At 43.2% G+C, this 17,636-nt stretch overlaps 1 protein-coding gene across 4 annotated transcripts in view; it reads right to left on the bottom strand.

The window, feature by feature from the left end:
* The window catches only part of Aldh-III (Aldehyde dehydrogenase type III), a 180,444-nt gene that overhangs the window by 132,491 nt on the left and 30,317 nt on the right, over positions 1-17,636 (bottom strand). For all 4 annotated transcript variants that reach the window (XM_075882911.1, XM_037432078.2, XM_037432079.2 and 1 more), the window contains 2 exons: positions 14,590-14,685; positions 9,917-10,302 (listed from right to left, as the gene is read on the bottom strand). In XM_075882911.1, coding sequence (XP_075739026.1) covers positions 9,917-10,302; positions 14,590-14,685 — 482 coding nt within the window. The remainder of the gene's footprint in view (positions 1-9,916; positions 10,303-14,589; positions 14,686-17,636) is intronic.

The following is a 17,636-nucleotide window of genomic DNA, read 5'->3' as shown; positions in this document are numbered from 1 at the left end:
GACACACTAGTTCATAGTGCAGGCACATTAACATCCGATATTAGTGACCAGTGCCCTGTGTTTATGAACTACTTTTGCAAACCTCTCGATAAAGAGGTGCGGCAAGTGCTGCATACCATACAGCACATTACATCTCGAGGTCTTGAAGCTTTTACTCTCGATATATCTAATCAATCCTGGTCATCTGTATTTAAACAGAAAAATACCTATAGTTCATATGATGCGTTCATCCACATTTTTCAATGCATTTACGCAAAACATCTTCTTTTCAAAATGTTAAAATCTGCAAGAAAGGCAAGAAAACCCTGGGTCACTCGCGAACATTTGGCAATGATAAAGTGTAAGCACATCTGTTATCACACATTTTACGCACGCGCTCTGCTGAAATTTCAATAGAATTTAAAAAACTTCGAAATAGATTAAACCCTGAACGTGTCGAGAAAGCCTACTATCAGCGTATTTTTGAACACAGCAATCGGCAACAGTCAAGTGCAATGTGGAAGCTAATTAATACCATACTCAGTCGTGATAATAAAAATGCTTTGCCCGAGTCTATAAACTTTCGGGGTAAAGATTTAAATGACGCAACCCTTGCAAATCATTTTAATGAATACTTCATAAATGCAGTTGCGTTGCGCAACGATAACACAGAATTTGTCACCAGTTGTAGTCACGTGAGCCAAAGTGCCTTTCTCGACCCAATAAACGAAAGAAAAGTATGCGAAATCTTCAAGCATGTAAAAATATGGCCCCGTATCTGCATGTTCTCTGCAAATGTCGTCAAAAGACGATAGTCTCGCGTAAGAAGAGAGTGAACAAGACATTTATTTGATGTTCTGCGCAAGAAAATCTGTGAATGCTATTCTGGAGGCGCTGCGTTAGAGTGCCTCGAGCATGCAGCGGAGGCGAACAAGCGCATCAAGTCACGTCACGCGTGAGACATGAGCGCCATCTAGCAGTTTCCTTGGAAAACGAAGCACGTGGCTCTGAGACGGGTGTGCACGCCTGTCACAGAGGTGATAAGATGTAGAACGCAAGGCGACGGGTAGGGGCCACCACCATGTCGTCTTAGCAAAGCGTTGGAAACACTCGCCTTTCCGTGCAAGCGTTGCATGGTCAGTGCAGCCTGATAAGCGCTAGGGTTCTTAAAATTACTAATGTATGCCTATTCTAGTAAGAGGGGCACATGCAGAATATATACGTGTTGTTATGGTGCCCCAGACATTCACAATAATTGCTTTCTAATTGACAATTGCACAAGCATGAATGCTCTACCTTGAGCAACATAGGTGGGCGCTGCGGATGGGGTCGGCCGTTTCAAGTTCCCGATGCCGTTAAGATTGGGCAGACAGACAAATGTACAGACAGACAGACCAAAATTTTTGCGCCGAAGGTCTCCAAGAAAGACTATCGTCTTTAGTAATACTAAATCGCCCCGCCGCAGTGGTCTAAAGGCTAAAATACTCGGTTGGTGACCCGGAGATCGCGGGATCAAATCCCGGCTGTGGCAGCTGCATTTCCGATGGAGGCAGAAATGTTGTAGGCCTGTGTGCTCAGATTTGGGTGCACGTTAAAGAACCCCAGGTGGTCGAAGTTTCCGCAGCCCTCCATTACGGCGTCTCTCATAATCATATGGTGGTTTTGGGACGTTAAACCCCACATATCAATCAAACAATTAAATAATACTAAATCACTTGATGCCGATGACTGGCAGATCACTCCAATAAAGTTTTATATTTACTTAGTGATGTACTAACCTACATATATATATATATATATATATATATATATATATATATATATATATATATATATATATATATATATATATATATATATATATATATAACTTAGCTCTCGAACATGGTGTTTTTCCAGAAGCCATAAAAAAGCTCGAGTATGAGTAATTTTTATAGGTGGTGACCGCAACACAGAAAGTAACTACAGGCCTATATCGGTCCTCACCGTCTTCTCTAAATGTTTAGAAAAATTATTCATGTCTGCATAACGAAATCGTTTAATAAACATGATGTGTTAACAGCTGCGCAGTTTGGCTTTAGATGCGGTAAGTCCACTGAAACAGCGTTGGTGACATTAAAGGAAGCTATACTTCATACTTTGAACAAAATAAATTCACACTCGGCATCTTTCTGGATTTCAGTAAGGCATTTCACTCGCTTAATCGTAATATATTGCTAGAGAAATTAGAATCATATTGCATTCGTGATGTTGGCAAATCTTTAACTTAATCATATCTTAGCAATAGGTGCCAAAGTGTTTACATTAATGGAAGTAGCTCGCCATTTTTGCCCCTCACTTCAGGTGTACCGCAAGGCAGCATACTTGGTCCGCTGATGTTCAATGTTTACATTAATGATATTGTTCAACTCGACACCACAGTTAAATACATGATATATGCAGATGATTCAACAATAATCCTTGATGGTGTTAATTTAAATGATATAAGTAAAGCAAATGATATACTATCAAGGATTTCATCATGAGCCAGAATCAACTGGCTTAAAATTAATCCAAATAAAACCAAAGCCACTTTTTTCCATGCCAAAAATAAAGCACTCACTACCCATCAACCTTTGGTTCATGAATCAGAACCGATAGATATTGTTGATACCCACAAAATACTTGGGAGTTCATTTTTCTTCCAACCTTGGCTGGAATAAACATGTAAATTTTGTTTGTAAAAAGCTTTTTTGGTAACAGGAATGATGTCTCGTTGTCGTACCATTTTGCCTCTCAAGGTCAAACTTCAGATATATAATGCAGTTTGATATATAATGCCCTGTTTAATTGACATCTAATGTATTGCGCTCTTGTATGGACCACAACAAGCAAAGAAAAAAAAGTCGTTACTCTGCAAAAAAAATATAGTCAGCCAAATTGGAAATATTGACCCATTCGGAACGACGCGTGAAGCTTTCCAAGAATTCAATATAATACGAGCTGACAACCTTTATACATTTCGCTTATTGCACACACTTTATTTCTCAAATAGGGAGCTCTCCAACTTCATTAAATCACTTTCATGTCTAAAGCGTCATGTCATTTCAGTTCCAACAAGAAATACAGACATTTGGTTTATACCGCGTTTTCGCACTACGTATAAATACCAAGCCTTGGTCCAAAATGTTTCCAAAACACTTAATACGCACGCAAGTACGATCACCTGCAATACGAAACAATTACATTAATTTCTGCTCCCTGGCATCAAAGGTACATGCGCAACAATCTTTTCTCATAGCCTCGTACTTTTCATAGTTTAATCTTGTGTTAAATACATCGTATCATGCTATATCTTGTTACCTTTCTTTGTGTTTGTGTTTCACAAAATGTACATGTTACTTTGTGTTTCATGAAATGTATGTATGTGTGCTTTAAAGTGCATAAGTGTCAATGTATATGATGGTCTATGCACGATGTACCTCGATTCTTGAAACTCCTTTTTTTTATTACACATTTATAACATGTATTTTAAGGGCGCAGACTGCTCTTTGGAACCAAAAAGTGACAAAAAAAAATTCATTCTTTAAAATTGACACATTTGGTTTCTGCAAGTATTTTTCCATCTCTGTGAATTTTCACGCACCAGGAAGTAGTAATTTTTTTGTAATGTCATTTTAACTGTACAGATTCTTGGTGTTGTTAACATGCAGAACCTGCAAAAAAATGGGGAGCCGACATTGAGGCTTCTTTATAATTTGCCAGCAGCTTTGTCTAAAGCTCTACTACCAATTTATGAGCGCCTACATGAGGATTGCAAAACATGCGCACTATGATTGTTGCTTTTTGAAGAAACTGTGTTTTCAGTTTTTTCCATTTTTCTCAAAAAAGCGAATTTGTGACTATTCAATTTTGAGGCCTCAATATCTCTGCAGCTAGGGCAGGTACAACAATAATTCTCTTTGCAGTGGAAACCTGTATGTGTGTAGAATGCAAGCATAGGAGCAGAATTTAGAGCACATGCCTTTTTAATTACTAATCAAAATTGTAACACAATTCCAACTGCTTTTGAAAATGTATAGTTCATTTCGCTGCAAAATATCCAATAAAGGCCTAAAAACAAAAACCTCTTCCATACTTTCCCTCTATAGTCATTAGTCTATGTTGGCATATCCTAAATATCACTTTTAATTAAACACTTTTTTTCTATGGTGGCCTTAAACAATAGGCGGTGAACTTAAGTTATCTCAGGAACAAAGCGAGTTACAGGAAACCTAATTAAATATTTGAAATCAGCAGAAAAAACTGCATAACCCTGTGCATTTTTATCAAGATCACTGAAGAAATAAACAAAAAATGTCTAAGACCAGTCTGCCCTCTTAAAGTATTCAATTGTGAAATCACTTTTTTACTTAGTATGTAATGTTCATGTTCTATATTAGTACTTGCAAGTTATGTACCTCAATTCATTTCCACACTACTGCCATGAGTATGTACAGGTCACCAGGGCGTTTTGTCAAGCCATTCTCACGGGTATTAGCCTTGGCGACCTTCCAGTTTTGTCTGATAAATAAAGAAAGTCTGAAAGTCTAATACTGGGTCAAGACTTTCCCCATTCGTCCCTTGTAGCCGTTGTAGTAGTGTGTAACAAGTATAACATTTTGACCTCCAAGGTGGTGCTGGTGAGAGATTTCTTCTGTGCGTTGTTAAACAATAAAAGATAGTGCTCAATGTACATGCCGATGGCTGCTAAGGGGGAATGGGAGACAAGAGAATTCGGCTTTTAACGCGCACGCTGCGAATTTTTTATTGTTCAACAACGCACAGAAGACAAGAAAGGGTTGCTACGTTATACTCGCTGGGCGTAACCTCCTTGGTTTTCGAAAGGTTTAGCGAGCGTTGGGCCGCAGTGCCCCGAATACAGTGAACTAGTATATATCATGAACTCAAGGTGGTTAAAGGTGCGAAGTAGACACGAAGCGCAAGCCGTAAGAAAGTGTGCGTGTGCCTCCTCTCGTTCAGTCCTTGGAATGTCCACTGGATGGCGGTGCTTCTATATGAGGAATATATGATGAAAAGATGCGAGATGGTGGCACTTCCAGTGTGATATGTGGACTAACAGACACACAGACAAATGCATGGACGGACGCATGGGTGGCTGCACGGACGAATGGACGCATGGACGGACGCAGGGGCGGATGCATGGACGAAAACAGGGACGGACGCACAGATGAACGTGCGGACTCACAAACAGACGCATGCACGGATTTTTTTTTCACAACAGTAGAGGTACTAATCTTATCAAAACAGGCAAAAATTGTAAAAAATGGTTTTTCTGAAAAAACTTTTTTTGCCCCAGAAAGTCTGTGATGCACGTGTTTCGAAGAGCTGAAGCGATAAGGGCGGTCTCAAGTTAATTTAAAACGGCAAGGTGCTCGTTCGCCGAGGCCCGTGGCATGAGCTGCACGAGGCACTGGCTCCAAAGTTTCGTCGTTCTCGCAATCCGATTCTTCTAAATCGCTCTCACCTCGTACTTCATTCACAATGCCCCAATTCGTGCACAGTTCTGCAGTGTCGTCATCATCATCGGTCGTAATTAAACCGTCGCAACAGATGTCTCACTCGCTCTCCCAGGTTGGAGTCGACGACGCGCTGCCACAAATCGCCGCCGCAGTGGTCCTGTTCGGAAGCTTCAAACTCTGCATCGGGCCAGACGTCAACGAAGTCGGTCTCGCGAAAACAGTTTCGCGCGCATGCAGCCGTCACTGCCACCCACGAAATATTCACCATCTCCACAGCTGAATACCGGGGTGCCCGAAGCGGCAAGTTTGCTGCCAGGTGGTCAACAGCTATGAGGAAGCGCTCCGCAACGCGGCACCTAACACGCAGATTACGCTCAAGCCAAGCGGTCACACTTTCGACATTTTGTTGAGCGGCAGGAAAAAGCGTGCTAATCCTCCCAACGGCCATCATGACCACACACGCACACCAAGAGTGAGCAAGACGCGCACACGCGACGCACATGCCAGAACGCATGGAACAGCTCTGGGCCCGTTTCCAGATGAAAAACTAAACTAATTCGAGCCAGCGTGGCAGTCGCCGCGGAGTGGTGGAGACGGGCAAAGGGGTTGTGATCAAGAGAGGAGAGCAGACTTCCGAGATAAGGGCAAGGAGTTGCGATAAAGCACAGAGGAAGGAAAGATTCTTTCCTCCGTGCGATAAAAAAGGGGGGGGGGTGCGGCAAGAGGGCGACCTTGAAAACCAAAACACACGGGAAGGAGGCAGGTTGGGTAGCTTGCTGGTTGGGTAGCTTGCTTGAAAAGTCCGCCAAACTCGCACCTAGAAAACTTGGAAAGAGTGCCAGCGCACGCAAAAGTCTAAGCACAGCCACCTGATTCGGTGCGCGCAGCGGCGTTCGAAGAATCGGCGGCCCTGGTCAAAAAATCGTTTTGTTTCGCCGGCCGGTTTGGTGGCCTCATGAACTTCGATGTTTTGCGATTCGTTCCGCGCAAATTAACACCCGTTTTCGTGCTTCCGCACGCGTGTGGATGGCGTGCCGAGCAAAGTACGAAGTGAGCGAGAACAAGTCCTAAACACGAAACGAATCGCAAATTATCAGAGTCGGTGGGGTAGCGTACGCGTGTGCACTAGACGCAGACTATCGGATACAGTCGGTGGCCGATGATGTTGGCAAGTGGTCTGGCCACTCCCGGCCGGCGACGCCAATGACAGTACCAGCGATCAAAAACGGGGTAGATGGCCGACCAGTCTTCCAAAGATCGGTGGCAGTGTGAAAACACAGGCCTCGTCTGGTGATGCGGGGTGCTCAGAGTAGTGGGAGGACAAAGGACGAAGGGGTGCGTAACAAAAAGCAGTCGGGGCATGGAGGAAGGCTCCATGGGTCGGGGAGAGCGACAACTAGAGTGTCGCGGAGGCAGGGTCGGCATTCGCCAATAAGAATGTATGAGCACCTTGCTGATGCCCGATCGGTGGTCGAAAGTGGTTTCCCAGGAAGTCGGCAGACCGCTGACTCCGTTGGCTGTAACGGATCAGCGGCACTCTGAGACGTTCGTTGTAAGTGCGATTTTGTGCCATTGAACTAATGTATAGTTTCACGGTCACGCGGATATTGTTCGTTTTAAGCAAAAGTTTGTTTTAAGTGGGGCCATTATATGTGGGCTCAACTGTACTGAATTCCGGTTGCTCTGACCAGGAAGTATGCTTTTAATAAGACAGTTAAAAAGCATGCGAAAACTGAGTACTTACCCTAGCGATCTCGAGTTAGAAATGGCAGGATGTTTTGGGAGCTCTAACTGTGACAGGGATTAGAAGTGCGGATGTGCTGGTGGAAGAAATTCCAAAAATGAACTAAATGAAATTCCACAAATAAGGTATATTAAAGGAAAAGTGTCAACACGTTTTAACTGTGCCCGTGTTGTGTGGACGTGAAGCGCGGGAAATTAGACCACAATATCAGGGCGTCCAGCGACGAATAACTGCCTCAATTTCACGCACTGATTAGATGTCACGAGCTTCTGTGGAGAGCGTGCTTCACCATTCAGCAGACTTGCACAGCAGAAGTTGCGTCGGCACTAAGCATAGCATCGTGGATTACTTAGAATGCATGCGGGACTGCTGTTAATTCAGCGGAATAATTATAGGCACACAATAGTAACTTTGGTGGCCCCGAGAACAAGATACACTGTTTTGAAGTGCTGGCGTGGCTATTGCCGGTGATAGACGCTCCCAAATCCGACTTTGGCGTTGTTTGGCGCAATTTTCGTTTATATTATCAGGATGGCGCAGTAAATCTGATTTGGCCCACTTTGGCACAGTTGGGGCACGGGTGGGATCACTGCATTTTACAGGTTACCCACTTGCATTTTTTACCTGAAAGTCAAATCCTGCTAAGGCAGCTTCTCAGGCTAGTTGGTTGGGGTTCATCATTCATATGGGTCACCAGGACAAGGACAAAAAGTGTGTGTGTGCATGTGTGTGTGTGTGCGTGCGTGTGTGTGCATCTCTTTTAGTGTCCTTGTCATGGTGCGGTATACCATATCAATGACAAATCCTGCTACTATTCCAAGCTGTTGCCACTTAGAGCCAAATGAAGTTGTATAAGTGCAGCAGTGATAGAAAAGACATGTTGATTTTTGGAGCAGATTCTGGAGCAGAAAAAATAGTGCTATGGAGCAGGCTTAACTGTCTTCGGAGTAGAAAAAAATGCTATAGCTTAGGGTTGCTATAGGTGTTTTCAGAGCAGGTGTATGTTCCTAAAACGACTCCTGAAGTCTAAAACATCACTTAGGCATCCAATAAATATTCATATTTATTATTAAGCATGCCGTATGCTAGTATGCAGCTAGTATACAAGCAGTATAGTTCACTTCATTCTTTTTCTTCATTCTCCATCCTCAATAGTATTTCTGTTGGATTCTGGCTTATGTGCGAATGTGCGGGACAATATTTTTGGGGTTTGATGTCCCAAACCTACGATCAGATTATGAAAGATGCCACATTGGAGGGCTATGAGAATTTTCACCAGCTGTGGTTCTTTAACAAGCACCTAAATACAAGTATACACGGGCCTCAAACATTACTGCCTCCATCGGAAATGCGCCAACCGTGACCAGGATTCGATTCCGCTACTTGGGGTTAGCAGTGAAGTTAGACCACCACGGTGATTTCGAACCATATCAGTACAAACTGCGAAGCTAAAATCCACTATTCACACAAGCCTACACAAAATGTCACATCTCAAAGACATATGCAGCCCATCTACCGTACTTACTTGAATCTAGGCTGATAGCTTTTTCAAATTTCTTTGCAGCAAACTCCAGAATCCGCTTAGATTCGAAGATCTTGAAAAATGCGTCATTTTTCATTGAGAAAAGTCGTGCACAACTAGCGCCACCTAGACAGTAATATAGCCATTAGCATCCAACTGCTGGCTTCAGTACACACGTAAGCCACTATTTTCACCTTTGTGGCAAGTGTTGAGGCAAGCCGTTTGTCATTTAGAGTCATGCTTTTAGTGGTCAGTGTGTAGCGTAGCTCAATGGCGTCAAACAGGTAATGCCTATACAGTGCGGCTTATAAAAAAAAAGTTGCCCTAGGCGCGGAGTCGTCGTCAAACGTTCAAGTCGAGCCGAACTTTAGAGTGGACAAAAAAAAAAAAAAGTGCATCGCTGAAGAAGCTGCAGCATGGGATGACGACGCCAAAACTTTGTGCACTCTTTCAAGAAGTGTGGCATATCCAATGCGCTTTATGGCACCGAAGATCGCCCACTATTTGAAGATAGCAACAAGGAAGTCAGCGACGAGGGAGGCACCCACGGCTCGGAATGAGTGCGGCATGGAGAAGCACAGCATCTTTATGATGGAAGTAACTAGAAGCAGCACGAAAAAAATGACAAAAAACACACAACAGGACTAGCGGCTGCATGTTTCTAGAGTGAACAAACTGCTTTGTTTTTTGAGCTCATGTTCAATAAATGTTTTCTGTTTGTGAATGCTGTCTTCACTGTTCCATTTACCCTACATTCGAAGTAAGTGGGTTTTTTTTCCCAGGCTTCAGACTTTAGGGAGTCTGCTTAGATTCCAGTAAATACTGTACCGCTTTCACAGCTAAGAAAATTCCATATTTCACTGGTACAACACGTGCTTGTTAATGCTTTGCCTTTGGCTTTGTAATATACAAATGTGATATGAATATGGTCACACTTTCCACCAATGCAATGAACCATTGTTTGCGCTCATCTCGTGTCCCCGTTTGCAATATCAACGGCAGCCTTGCCGTGAAGCAAAATGCTCTGCCTTTTCTCATAGAGTCGACATTCGTGAGCAGGCCCCTTAGTAAATGATGCTATACGTTGGACACAGGAAAAATGTAGAGAGTTTCAGACATTGGGGACTAACGGAATTGGAGATATGTCTTGTGTGAAGGCGAGGTGCTCACCTTTTGCCACCCAATTCGAGGGTGACTGGTGTGAGGTGCCTCTGGGCGGCAGCGTAGATTAGCTTGCCCACGTGAGTTGAGCCTGTGTAGAAGATGTAGTCAAACTTCTCGTTCAGAAGCTCGGCCGACTCCTTGGGTCCTCCGACAATGACGGCAAAGCACTCTGGATCCAGGTACTTGGGCACCATTTCCTGGAGAAGCTTGGCCGTGGCCGGTGCCTGCTCGGACGGCTTGACGACAGCACAGTTGCCGGCTGCAATGGCCCCAATGAGGGGGCACAGCGTCAGCTGCAGCGGGTAGTTCCAGGCACCAATGACCAGGGCAACTCCGTACGGCTCACTGTGTATCAGTGCCTGGTCCATGATGAGCATCATATTCTTGGGTGCCTGCAACACAGAGGATGCTGGCTCGGCTGTTTCTGGTTTGAATTGACTTGGCTCTTTCTTGCAATCAGTATATGCGAGGACAAAAACACAAAAAACCAACTCCTAGGATTGAAAAATGACTTTTGCCGGTACAATGTATTAGACATTGAATTGCGCAACACTGGTAGAACTCAATGATCACTTTTGAATGGGTGGATGATATAGACCATATTACTTAGTTGAAGAGCACAAAGGAAGGGCTTATGAAGCGTGGAAACTTGGGCAAGTTGGTAGGACATAACTGAATGCAGGAACAGCGCAACCTAGGAGTAGTTACTTCGTAACTACGGAAGCGAAAAAAACAAGGACAGAAAAGAGCGCTTACACATGGGACAAGTGCTACTTTCCACAACACTCGAAAGTATGTTTGTTCCTGCTCTTACAATATATTTCTGCCCTTATTCTGTCAAAGGGAAAACAAACATGTGCACTGCGTTTTGTGTCGCCGGTGCATACCGTCAGTGTTGCAACAGACAAATTTGATAGTAACCACAAAGTTGAAAAAGACCACCTCATAAAGTTGTCCACAAGAGCGATTAGCAGCTGCGCAACATATTGCAAGCTGACATCAATGGCAACACTGCAGCGTCTGCTTGTCTGGTGCGCGTTTTCTTGGTTGTGCGAACAATTGCTTTTTCCATGTGGCTTGCTTGGTGTACTGGGCGTGCGATGGGTGGCATTAGTATGTTGTGGGCCGCACATGACACAGCATGTATATAAAAGCCACTAAACACTCGCACCTAATGATTTCACTTCGTCTCGATGGTAGTGCGAGCCCTTTGTTGGTCCGATATGTGAAACCAAATTTTGCGTGTAGCTTTATTCTTTGATTTTGCAATTTCTTTCCCAACGTTGGGCGGCACCCAGACTACCTGCAGTGCATGAAAAAGTTGCCTGTAATCGCAGTTTGCTGCAATCACCATTTGCCGTTCTACTAACCACAACGAAAATCAAATCCATCAGAAGCCACACATTGCAATTGACGGAGCATACTGTGGAAAGAACCGAGTTATCTCCTCATCTCATAATCGTAATGACCCCGCTGTGTAGCACCTCAAAATAGTTCAGAAAGATTGGCACCCCCGCCTCATTGTAAAAGTACGATGATATCGTTGCTGCTGAACAGTGCACACGTGCAAACTTTAATGCACTGAAACACTTCCTATAACGAATACCAAGTTCACCTTGACCAACATCAACTGTGACTGCTGTATACAGTAAGCTGCGCACCATGAGAAGAGTACATACTTGCAGGGGCGGCGCCAGGATGTTTTTACTGGGGGGGGCAACCACGAAAAGTGAGTTCCTTCGGGGGGGGGGCAAGCTAGCTCTGCTCCTACTAGGTTTACAATATATGCTTCCGGGCACTTGGGTGGGCATAGGGGGGGCAGGCGAGAATTTTGGGGGGGCTCCAGCCCACCCTTACCCCCCCTGGCGCTGCCCCTGCATACTTGGACGATATCAATCTTGCCAGTGTAATGCAGCACTCCACAAACTTATGCCTTCTTTCCACGACAACACTAACGTGTCTTGGCTTGATAGCATACTTCTTATTGCTAACATTTTGGCAAAACGCCGCAGTCACAAACTTGGATGGCCCGGACAAGTAGTGTCACATGGCTGTGTTATCTGCAACCAGGCAAGCACATTCAAAAATATGTTTGGTTTCAATGAAGAGGAACAGCGATGCTCGTTGACTTTCAAATATGTTTGAATCGCAGCTGTCATTGTCCTACAATTTGGAGCAGCTTGTGCACGTGGCACGGTCTGTTGCAGACATGGTTCGGCGTAGTCAGTGTGGTCAACTATGTGCTGAGCATCTGCTCTTCATGGCTTTCGCAGTTTTCATACTCTGCACTGGCAGGACTGACATTCCTCGCACGATTTCCGGTGTTTGTTCAATTTTGAGTCATGCAAAGACAGTTTTGCTCGACTAAGTTTTGGTGTTGCGCTTTCATGCTTCTGAAAATTATTTTGGAATTCGCAGAGTACATCTCTATCAGGTCTGTGGCAGGAATGTCTGAGGAACAAAGAACCACCATTACTTTCACAGAGTCAAAAAATCACTGGAGTTGGCCTTTGAAAGACCCCTGGTGATTGAATGAAAATTTTCAGAAGTCTCCACCACGACGTCCCTTATAATCACATCATGGTTTTGAGACGTAGAACCTCGGCAATTATACACCTTTGATTATTATAGTTGGCTTGAAATCATGCAAGCTAATAATTCATACTTTCATTCAATTCAAACAAAATTGAAATTTTCAGTGGGCCTGCTATTCTTTGAATATATTTTTAAAGTGTGCTTAATTCAAACTATCATTCTGTTAATTCGTACATTTTGCATGTCTGTACGAGAAAGTATCTGCTGCTTTCCCACAACTATCTGAAAATTTGTGTGCTTTTATAACTGTAACAGTAAGAAAAAAAGTCCTCAAGCACAAAACATCATAGCAGAAACGAAAGTGAATCTGACACTACTCCTGAAAAAAACTTGGCTGCTATTCGAGAACTTGACGTTGGAGTGACGAAGACTGAAGTGCAACCCGAAATAAGTAATCATCTAGAGTACTCTGGGAACCATTCTGAAAGCTAAAGACAAGCTGTAGAACAATGCAAGCCACCTCGCTCCCGATCAAAAAAGGCTTAGGGAAGTGCCGTGCCCAAATCTTGAAAAAGCTGTTCTCCTTTGGCTTAAGATGGCTCAAGTTCGAAAACTTGTGACAGCAACAGAGAACTATGGGCATGAACCAGCTGCACTTACTGGCATAGAGAGGTCTGGTCAGCAGTAAATGGCCTAAAAAGTAGTGGAATTTATGCCTCTACTAATACTCAGCAGTGAGAGATTTAAAACACTTAGAAGTTTACAAATGTGATTAAAATTAATACGTAAAGATAATGTGCAGTGTCACCTAGCCCAAAGTTCATGAGAAGTTCTAATAATTCAAACAGGGGTCCATTAAAGTTTGAGTTACCTAGAGTAGACTGTTGTGTCTGTAGACATGAAAAATATAAAAAAAAAAATACAGCATTGACCAATTACTTTTTAAAAAGTTTGATCATCTTTGCTATAGAAATTTTTTACCCAGTGATCTGCATTTCATGTAAACTCATTCTTAAGACAAAAGTACACTGAACTATTGTTAATTGAAACTCAAGGGAACCACTGAATATTGTTCAAACTATGAAAAAGTTTGAATTATAAAAAGTTCTCGGATACATGAATCTGGGCTAATATTATGAGTAGGCATTCATTTTATCACATTAAAAAAATTTTTAGGCATTTTTAAACCATAACTGCCCCCAATGAACAAAATGCATAGGTGTAAAGTCCACAAGTTTATCGGGTCGTTGCTGCTGATGAGACCTTGTAAAGAAATCCTGAATTGCGAACTGCTTTTTTGGTATATGTGCCTTCAGCTTGAAGCTCTCTATACCAGTTGAAAAGCATCATGGTTTACCATGCGTGTGGTTCATTTAAGACATTTGTTTACTAGCAAAGCCTTTTTCCTCGAAGGCCTAAGGCACTTAGTGACATTTGTTAGGATTATGTAAGCAAGCAAATTTTTAAATAGAAGTGGAAAAGCAGCAGATATTTTTCTGTATGCAACCGCAATAAAGTATGAATTAACAGGACGATAAAAGTTTGAATTAAGAGGCTTCCAAATGCATTGAAAGGGCCAACCAAGAAATTGAACTTTGTTTGAATTAACCGAAAGTGTACCGTATTTATAATGGTCGGGCTTTGACATCTCAAGAGCACACTATTATAATGGACACCGCAATGAAGAGCTCTGACAACCTGGTGTTTTTGACCCTGAATCCAGCACACTGAATGAAACCAGTCGCAACGACCAGACTGTCATCAGGTGGCCTTCAAATCAGCTGTCTGGCACCATGGCAAGTCTGTGTGAAAAAATTCCTCAGCTAGGCTGGTGTCCGCAAAAGCCATGTCTTGAAGCCACGGAAACTTGCAAACAGCCTGTGCACAGCACAGGAGAAGAATCACCATAGCAGAAGGGGAAGTCCCGATCCAGAAACAGGTGGTGCACTTCGTGAGATAATTTCGCATTATAATAGTATCCTCCAGTGCAACCATAGTACTAATAAATTCTAAAGTATTCAATAAATTACGGGCATACATTTCCATCTGAAGTTTACAGTGCACTTTCAACTAAGTTTCCCAAACACAACTCATGAGCTACTAAATGTATTAGGGAAAAATAAAAATCATGAAACTGCACTCACCTTTTCAGGCTTGACCCACTTCTCCAACTCCATTAGCGTCCCCTTGATCTCATTGCGGGTGTACTGAATTTCAAAGAGAATGCTTTCGAACTTGTTCTGCAAAAAGAAATTTTGCATCGTCTTAGCAACAAACCAGGCTTTCAAACTAAGTGCACACTAACAAAACTTTTTCTACACTTGGTCACAACGGTATTCTGCTCCACTAGGTAAACTTTTTTTTCCATACCAACTTAAGTTGGTGCACCCAAGCCTAAACATAAGTGACTATTGTTTTGCCGCAGTGTGAATGTTGTAGCTTACCCAGCATGGTATCACTGCAGTAGATCCCAGCTCAACAAACGAACAGCGAGATTAGAGAAGCCTTCCACATTCTACAATTTGGTGCTTCCTGTGTTAGTGTACCTTCAATTTTTCTTTACGGCTGTAAAATGAATTATCTAGTGTCCACTGATATTACTGGCTCTTGATAAGGTAGGCAGCTTGGCACATGTGTCTGATTTTGCTGATGTTGCGTGGTTATGCACAGATTCGGTTTTCATATATATTGCAGTTGGTTTGCATATAATAAACTTTCGTGAGTTCCGCGCTCTGTTCTTGTCTCTTCTATCCCCTCCTGTCCTTTGCACTGTTAAGCACTTTCTTCGTCTACCATGCAGCACCAACCAGCCCAATCAAGCACTTTGTTAAAATAATGTAAACATTTTCAGTGCCATGCGCAGTTCACCACAAAAGTGTACGGAGCACACAATAATGTGCTGAACTGCTTGTCCAGGCCACCTAGCGCCGTGCCCCCTTACGTCAACTGCAGCTTTACGCTGCAATTTTTTTTTCACTGCTGCCACGTAGAACATTATTAGTGGTACATTGTTTTTACACAAGTAACTTGTCTGCAGTGAGCATAACGCTTTTTTTACGATAGCAGAATCAAAGCTATTGCAGTGGGCTTTACCACAGAAGTCATCATCGTCATAAAAACAAAAAAAAACTGACACGACATAGCCAACGGGCTGCTTCACTCATCCGTTGAGAAGGAAAACTGAATGAGTTTGCTTATTGGCTCAGACCAGATGTGGACGGTGATGACATGTGAAACGCACAGACCGGAAAGCGAGAAAAAACTCATTGCCACGAACTCAAAAGTTCAGACGAACATTCATTCTAAGGGAGCACAGAACACTCGTCGTCAAAGGCAGTTGACTCCCGAGTCATGGCATGCGTGTTGAAGACTCAAGTAGAGGTTAATGAAAAACTAACCCTGTAATTTTGCGAACTGGAGAGTATCGGCATATCTGATCCCAGAAACAAAGAGATCAACATGAGCTCGATCATGCAACAAATTGAGGAAAGAATAGCGCTGCGGGGAGGCAGATACGAAGTGTTGTTGCTCTGGAAAACAGGGTTTGAGCTATGTGACAACAAGGAGGTCCCCACTACCAGACTGATACGCCACGATACGCGACTATCTGCTAGCCAGACATGCAGAAGAAAGCGCCTAAAAATCCAGCAAAAGTGTACTACGTGCCACACAAAGAATTTATTCGAGAACAGGCTTTGACTACAAAGGTGCGAGTCTTGGACGTGTCATCAAAAATGCAAGTCACTCAATGAGAGAAAGGTGACAACTTGTACCAAGAAAACCTCATAAGAATATTATTGCGCTTCAGAATGCACCCCATTGCCATAACTGAGAAGGCTTATATGCAGATTTCGATAAAAGAAGAGGACAGAGATGCCTTTCGATTTTTCTGCTTCGAAGAAGGCAATGCTGCAGAGTTTCCACAGAAGCAACTGCAAAAATGGAGAATGGCCGGAGTACCTTTCAGAGCGAAATGCAGCCCATTTCTGCTGACAGCAACCATTCTTCACCCCTTAGAAGAGTGCCACTAAGCATGGCCGCCACTGCCAACACCTTGAGCGAATCGTTCTACGTCGACTTAGTGACAAAAGCCGATATGGACGACGAAGCCGCTGAGTTTTTTAAAAGAGGCACAACAGCTGATGCTCTTAGGGGGTATGAATTTCCGCAAATGGACGACAAACTCCTCGGAGCTTATAAACCTGTTGGAAGGCCAAGACCGATCAACCAGCCAAAACATAATTGTACTTCACGCAATGACCATTACTTTAACTGAAGCTTTGTGAAGTCCCCAGAGTGATGCTTCAGCTTCTCAATGGCCAATCTTGCTTTTCTGAAAGCAAAAGCAGACACAAAAAGGTTTGTCCTACAAGCAGGATCAAGAGTGTTCAACCCGATGGGATTCTTCGCACCGTACACGGTGTCTGTACGAATATTGTCTGGAACCGCGGAATTAACGGGGACAATTGCCTCAAGATTTACGAGAAGAATGGCAAGACTTGGCACGATCCTGCAGAATGATGAGCTCATAAATTGGATAGCGGCTTATTTGATAAACAGAGAGCAAGTGGTTTGCATTAGGGGCACAAAAAGCACGAGCCAGTCGGTAGGTTCAGGAGTTCCACAGGGCTCTGTCATAGGGCCACTGCTGTTCTTACTATATATTAATGATATGAACAGCGGCTTCTCGCCCGATGTTTTCATTAAGCACTATGCTGATGACACAGTCATCTTTTCAAAGGCAGAATCGAACTATGACCAGGAAAAGCTTAATGAACATCTGGGCATGATAGGCTCTTGGTGCAAAAAATGGCAAATGGAGTTGAACACAAGCAAAACAGTTTTTATGCCGATTACAAGAAAAACCAAGCCTCTCTTATTTCGTTACGTCATGCATAACAAACCACTCTGCCATGTGTCAGAATATAAATACCTGGGTGTTTACGTCACAGATAGCTTGAACTGGAATCGCCACAGAGATTATATCTGTGATAAACCGCAAAAAAATCTTTGGATGCTTCGTCGGAGGCTTGGTGACGCGACACCTGAAGTAAAACTTATAGCATATAAAACCACAGTACTTCCGTTGCTGGAATATGCATGCCCAATATGGAAGCCATATACGCACAATAATATCGCTAAATGTGAACAGGTTCAAAATAGAGCCTTAAGATTTATTTTTAATTCCTAT

The sequence above is a fragment of the Rhipicephalus microplus genome, unplaced genomic scaffold (assembly GCF_043290135.1).
Source record: "Rhipicephalus microplus isolate Deutch F79 unplaced genomic scaffold, USDA_Rmic scaffold_14, whole genome shotgun sequence".
NCBI classification, from domain to species: Eukaryota; Metazoa; Arthropoda; class Arachnida; order Ixodida; family Ixodidae; genus Rhipicephalus; species Rhipicephalus microplus.
Note: the sequence above shows the minus strand (reverse complement) of the source record. Positions and strands in the feature narration are given on the sequence as shown.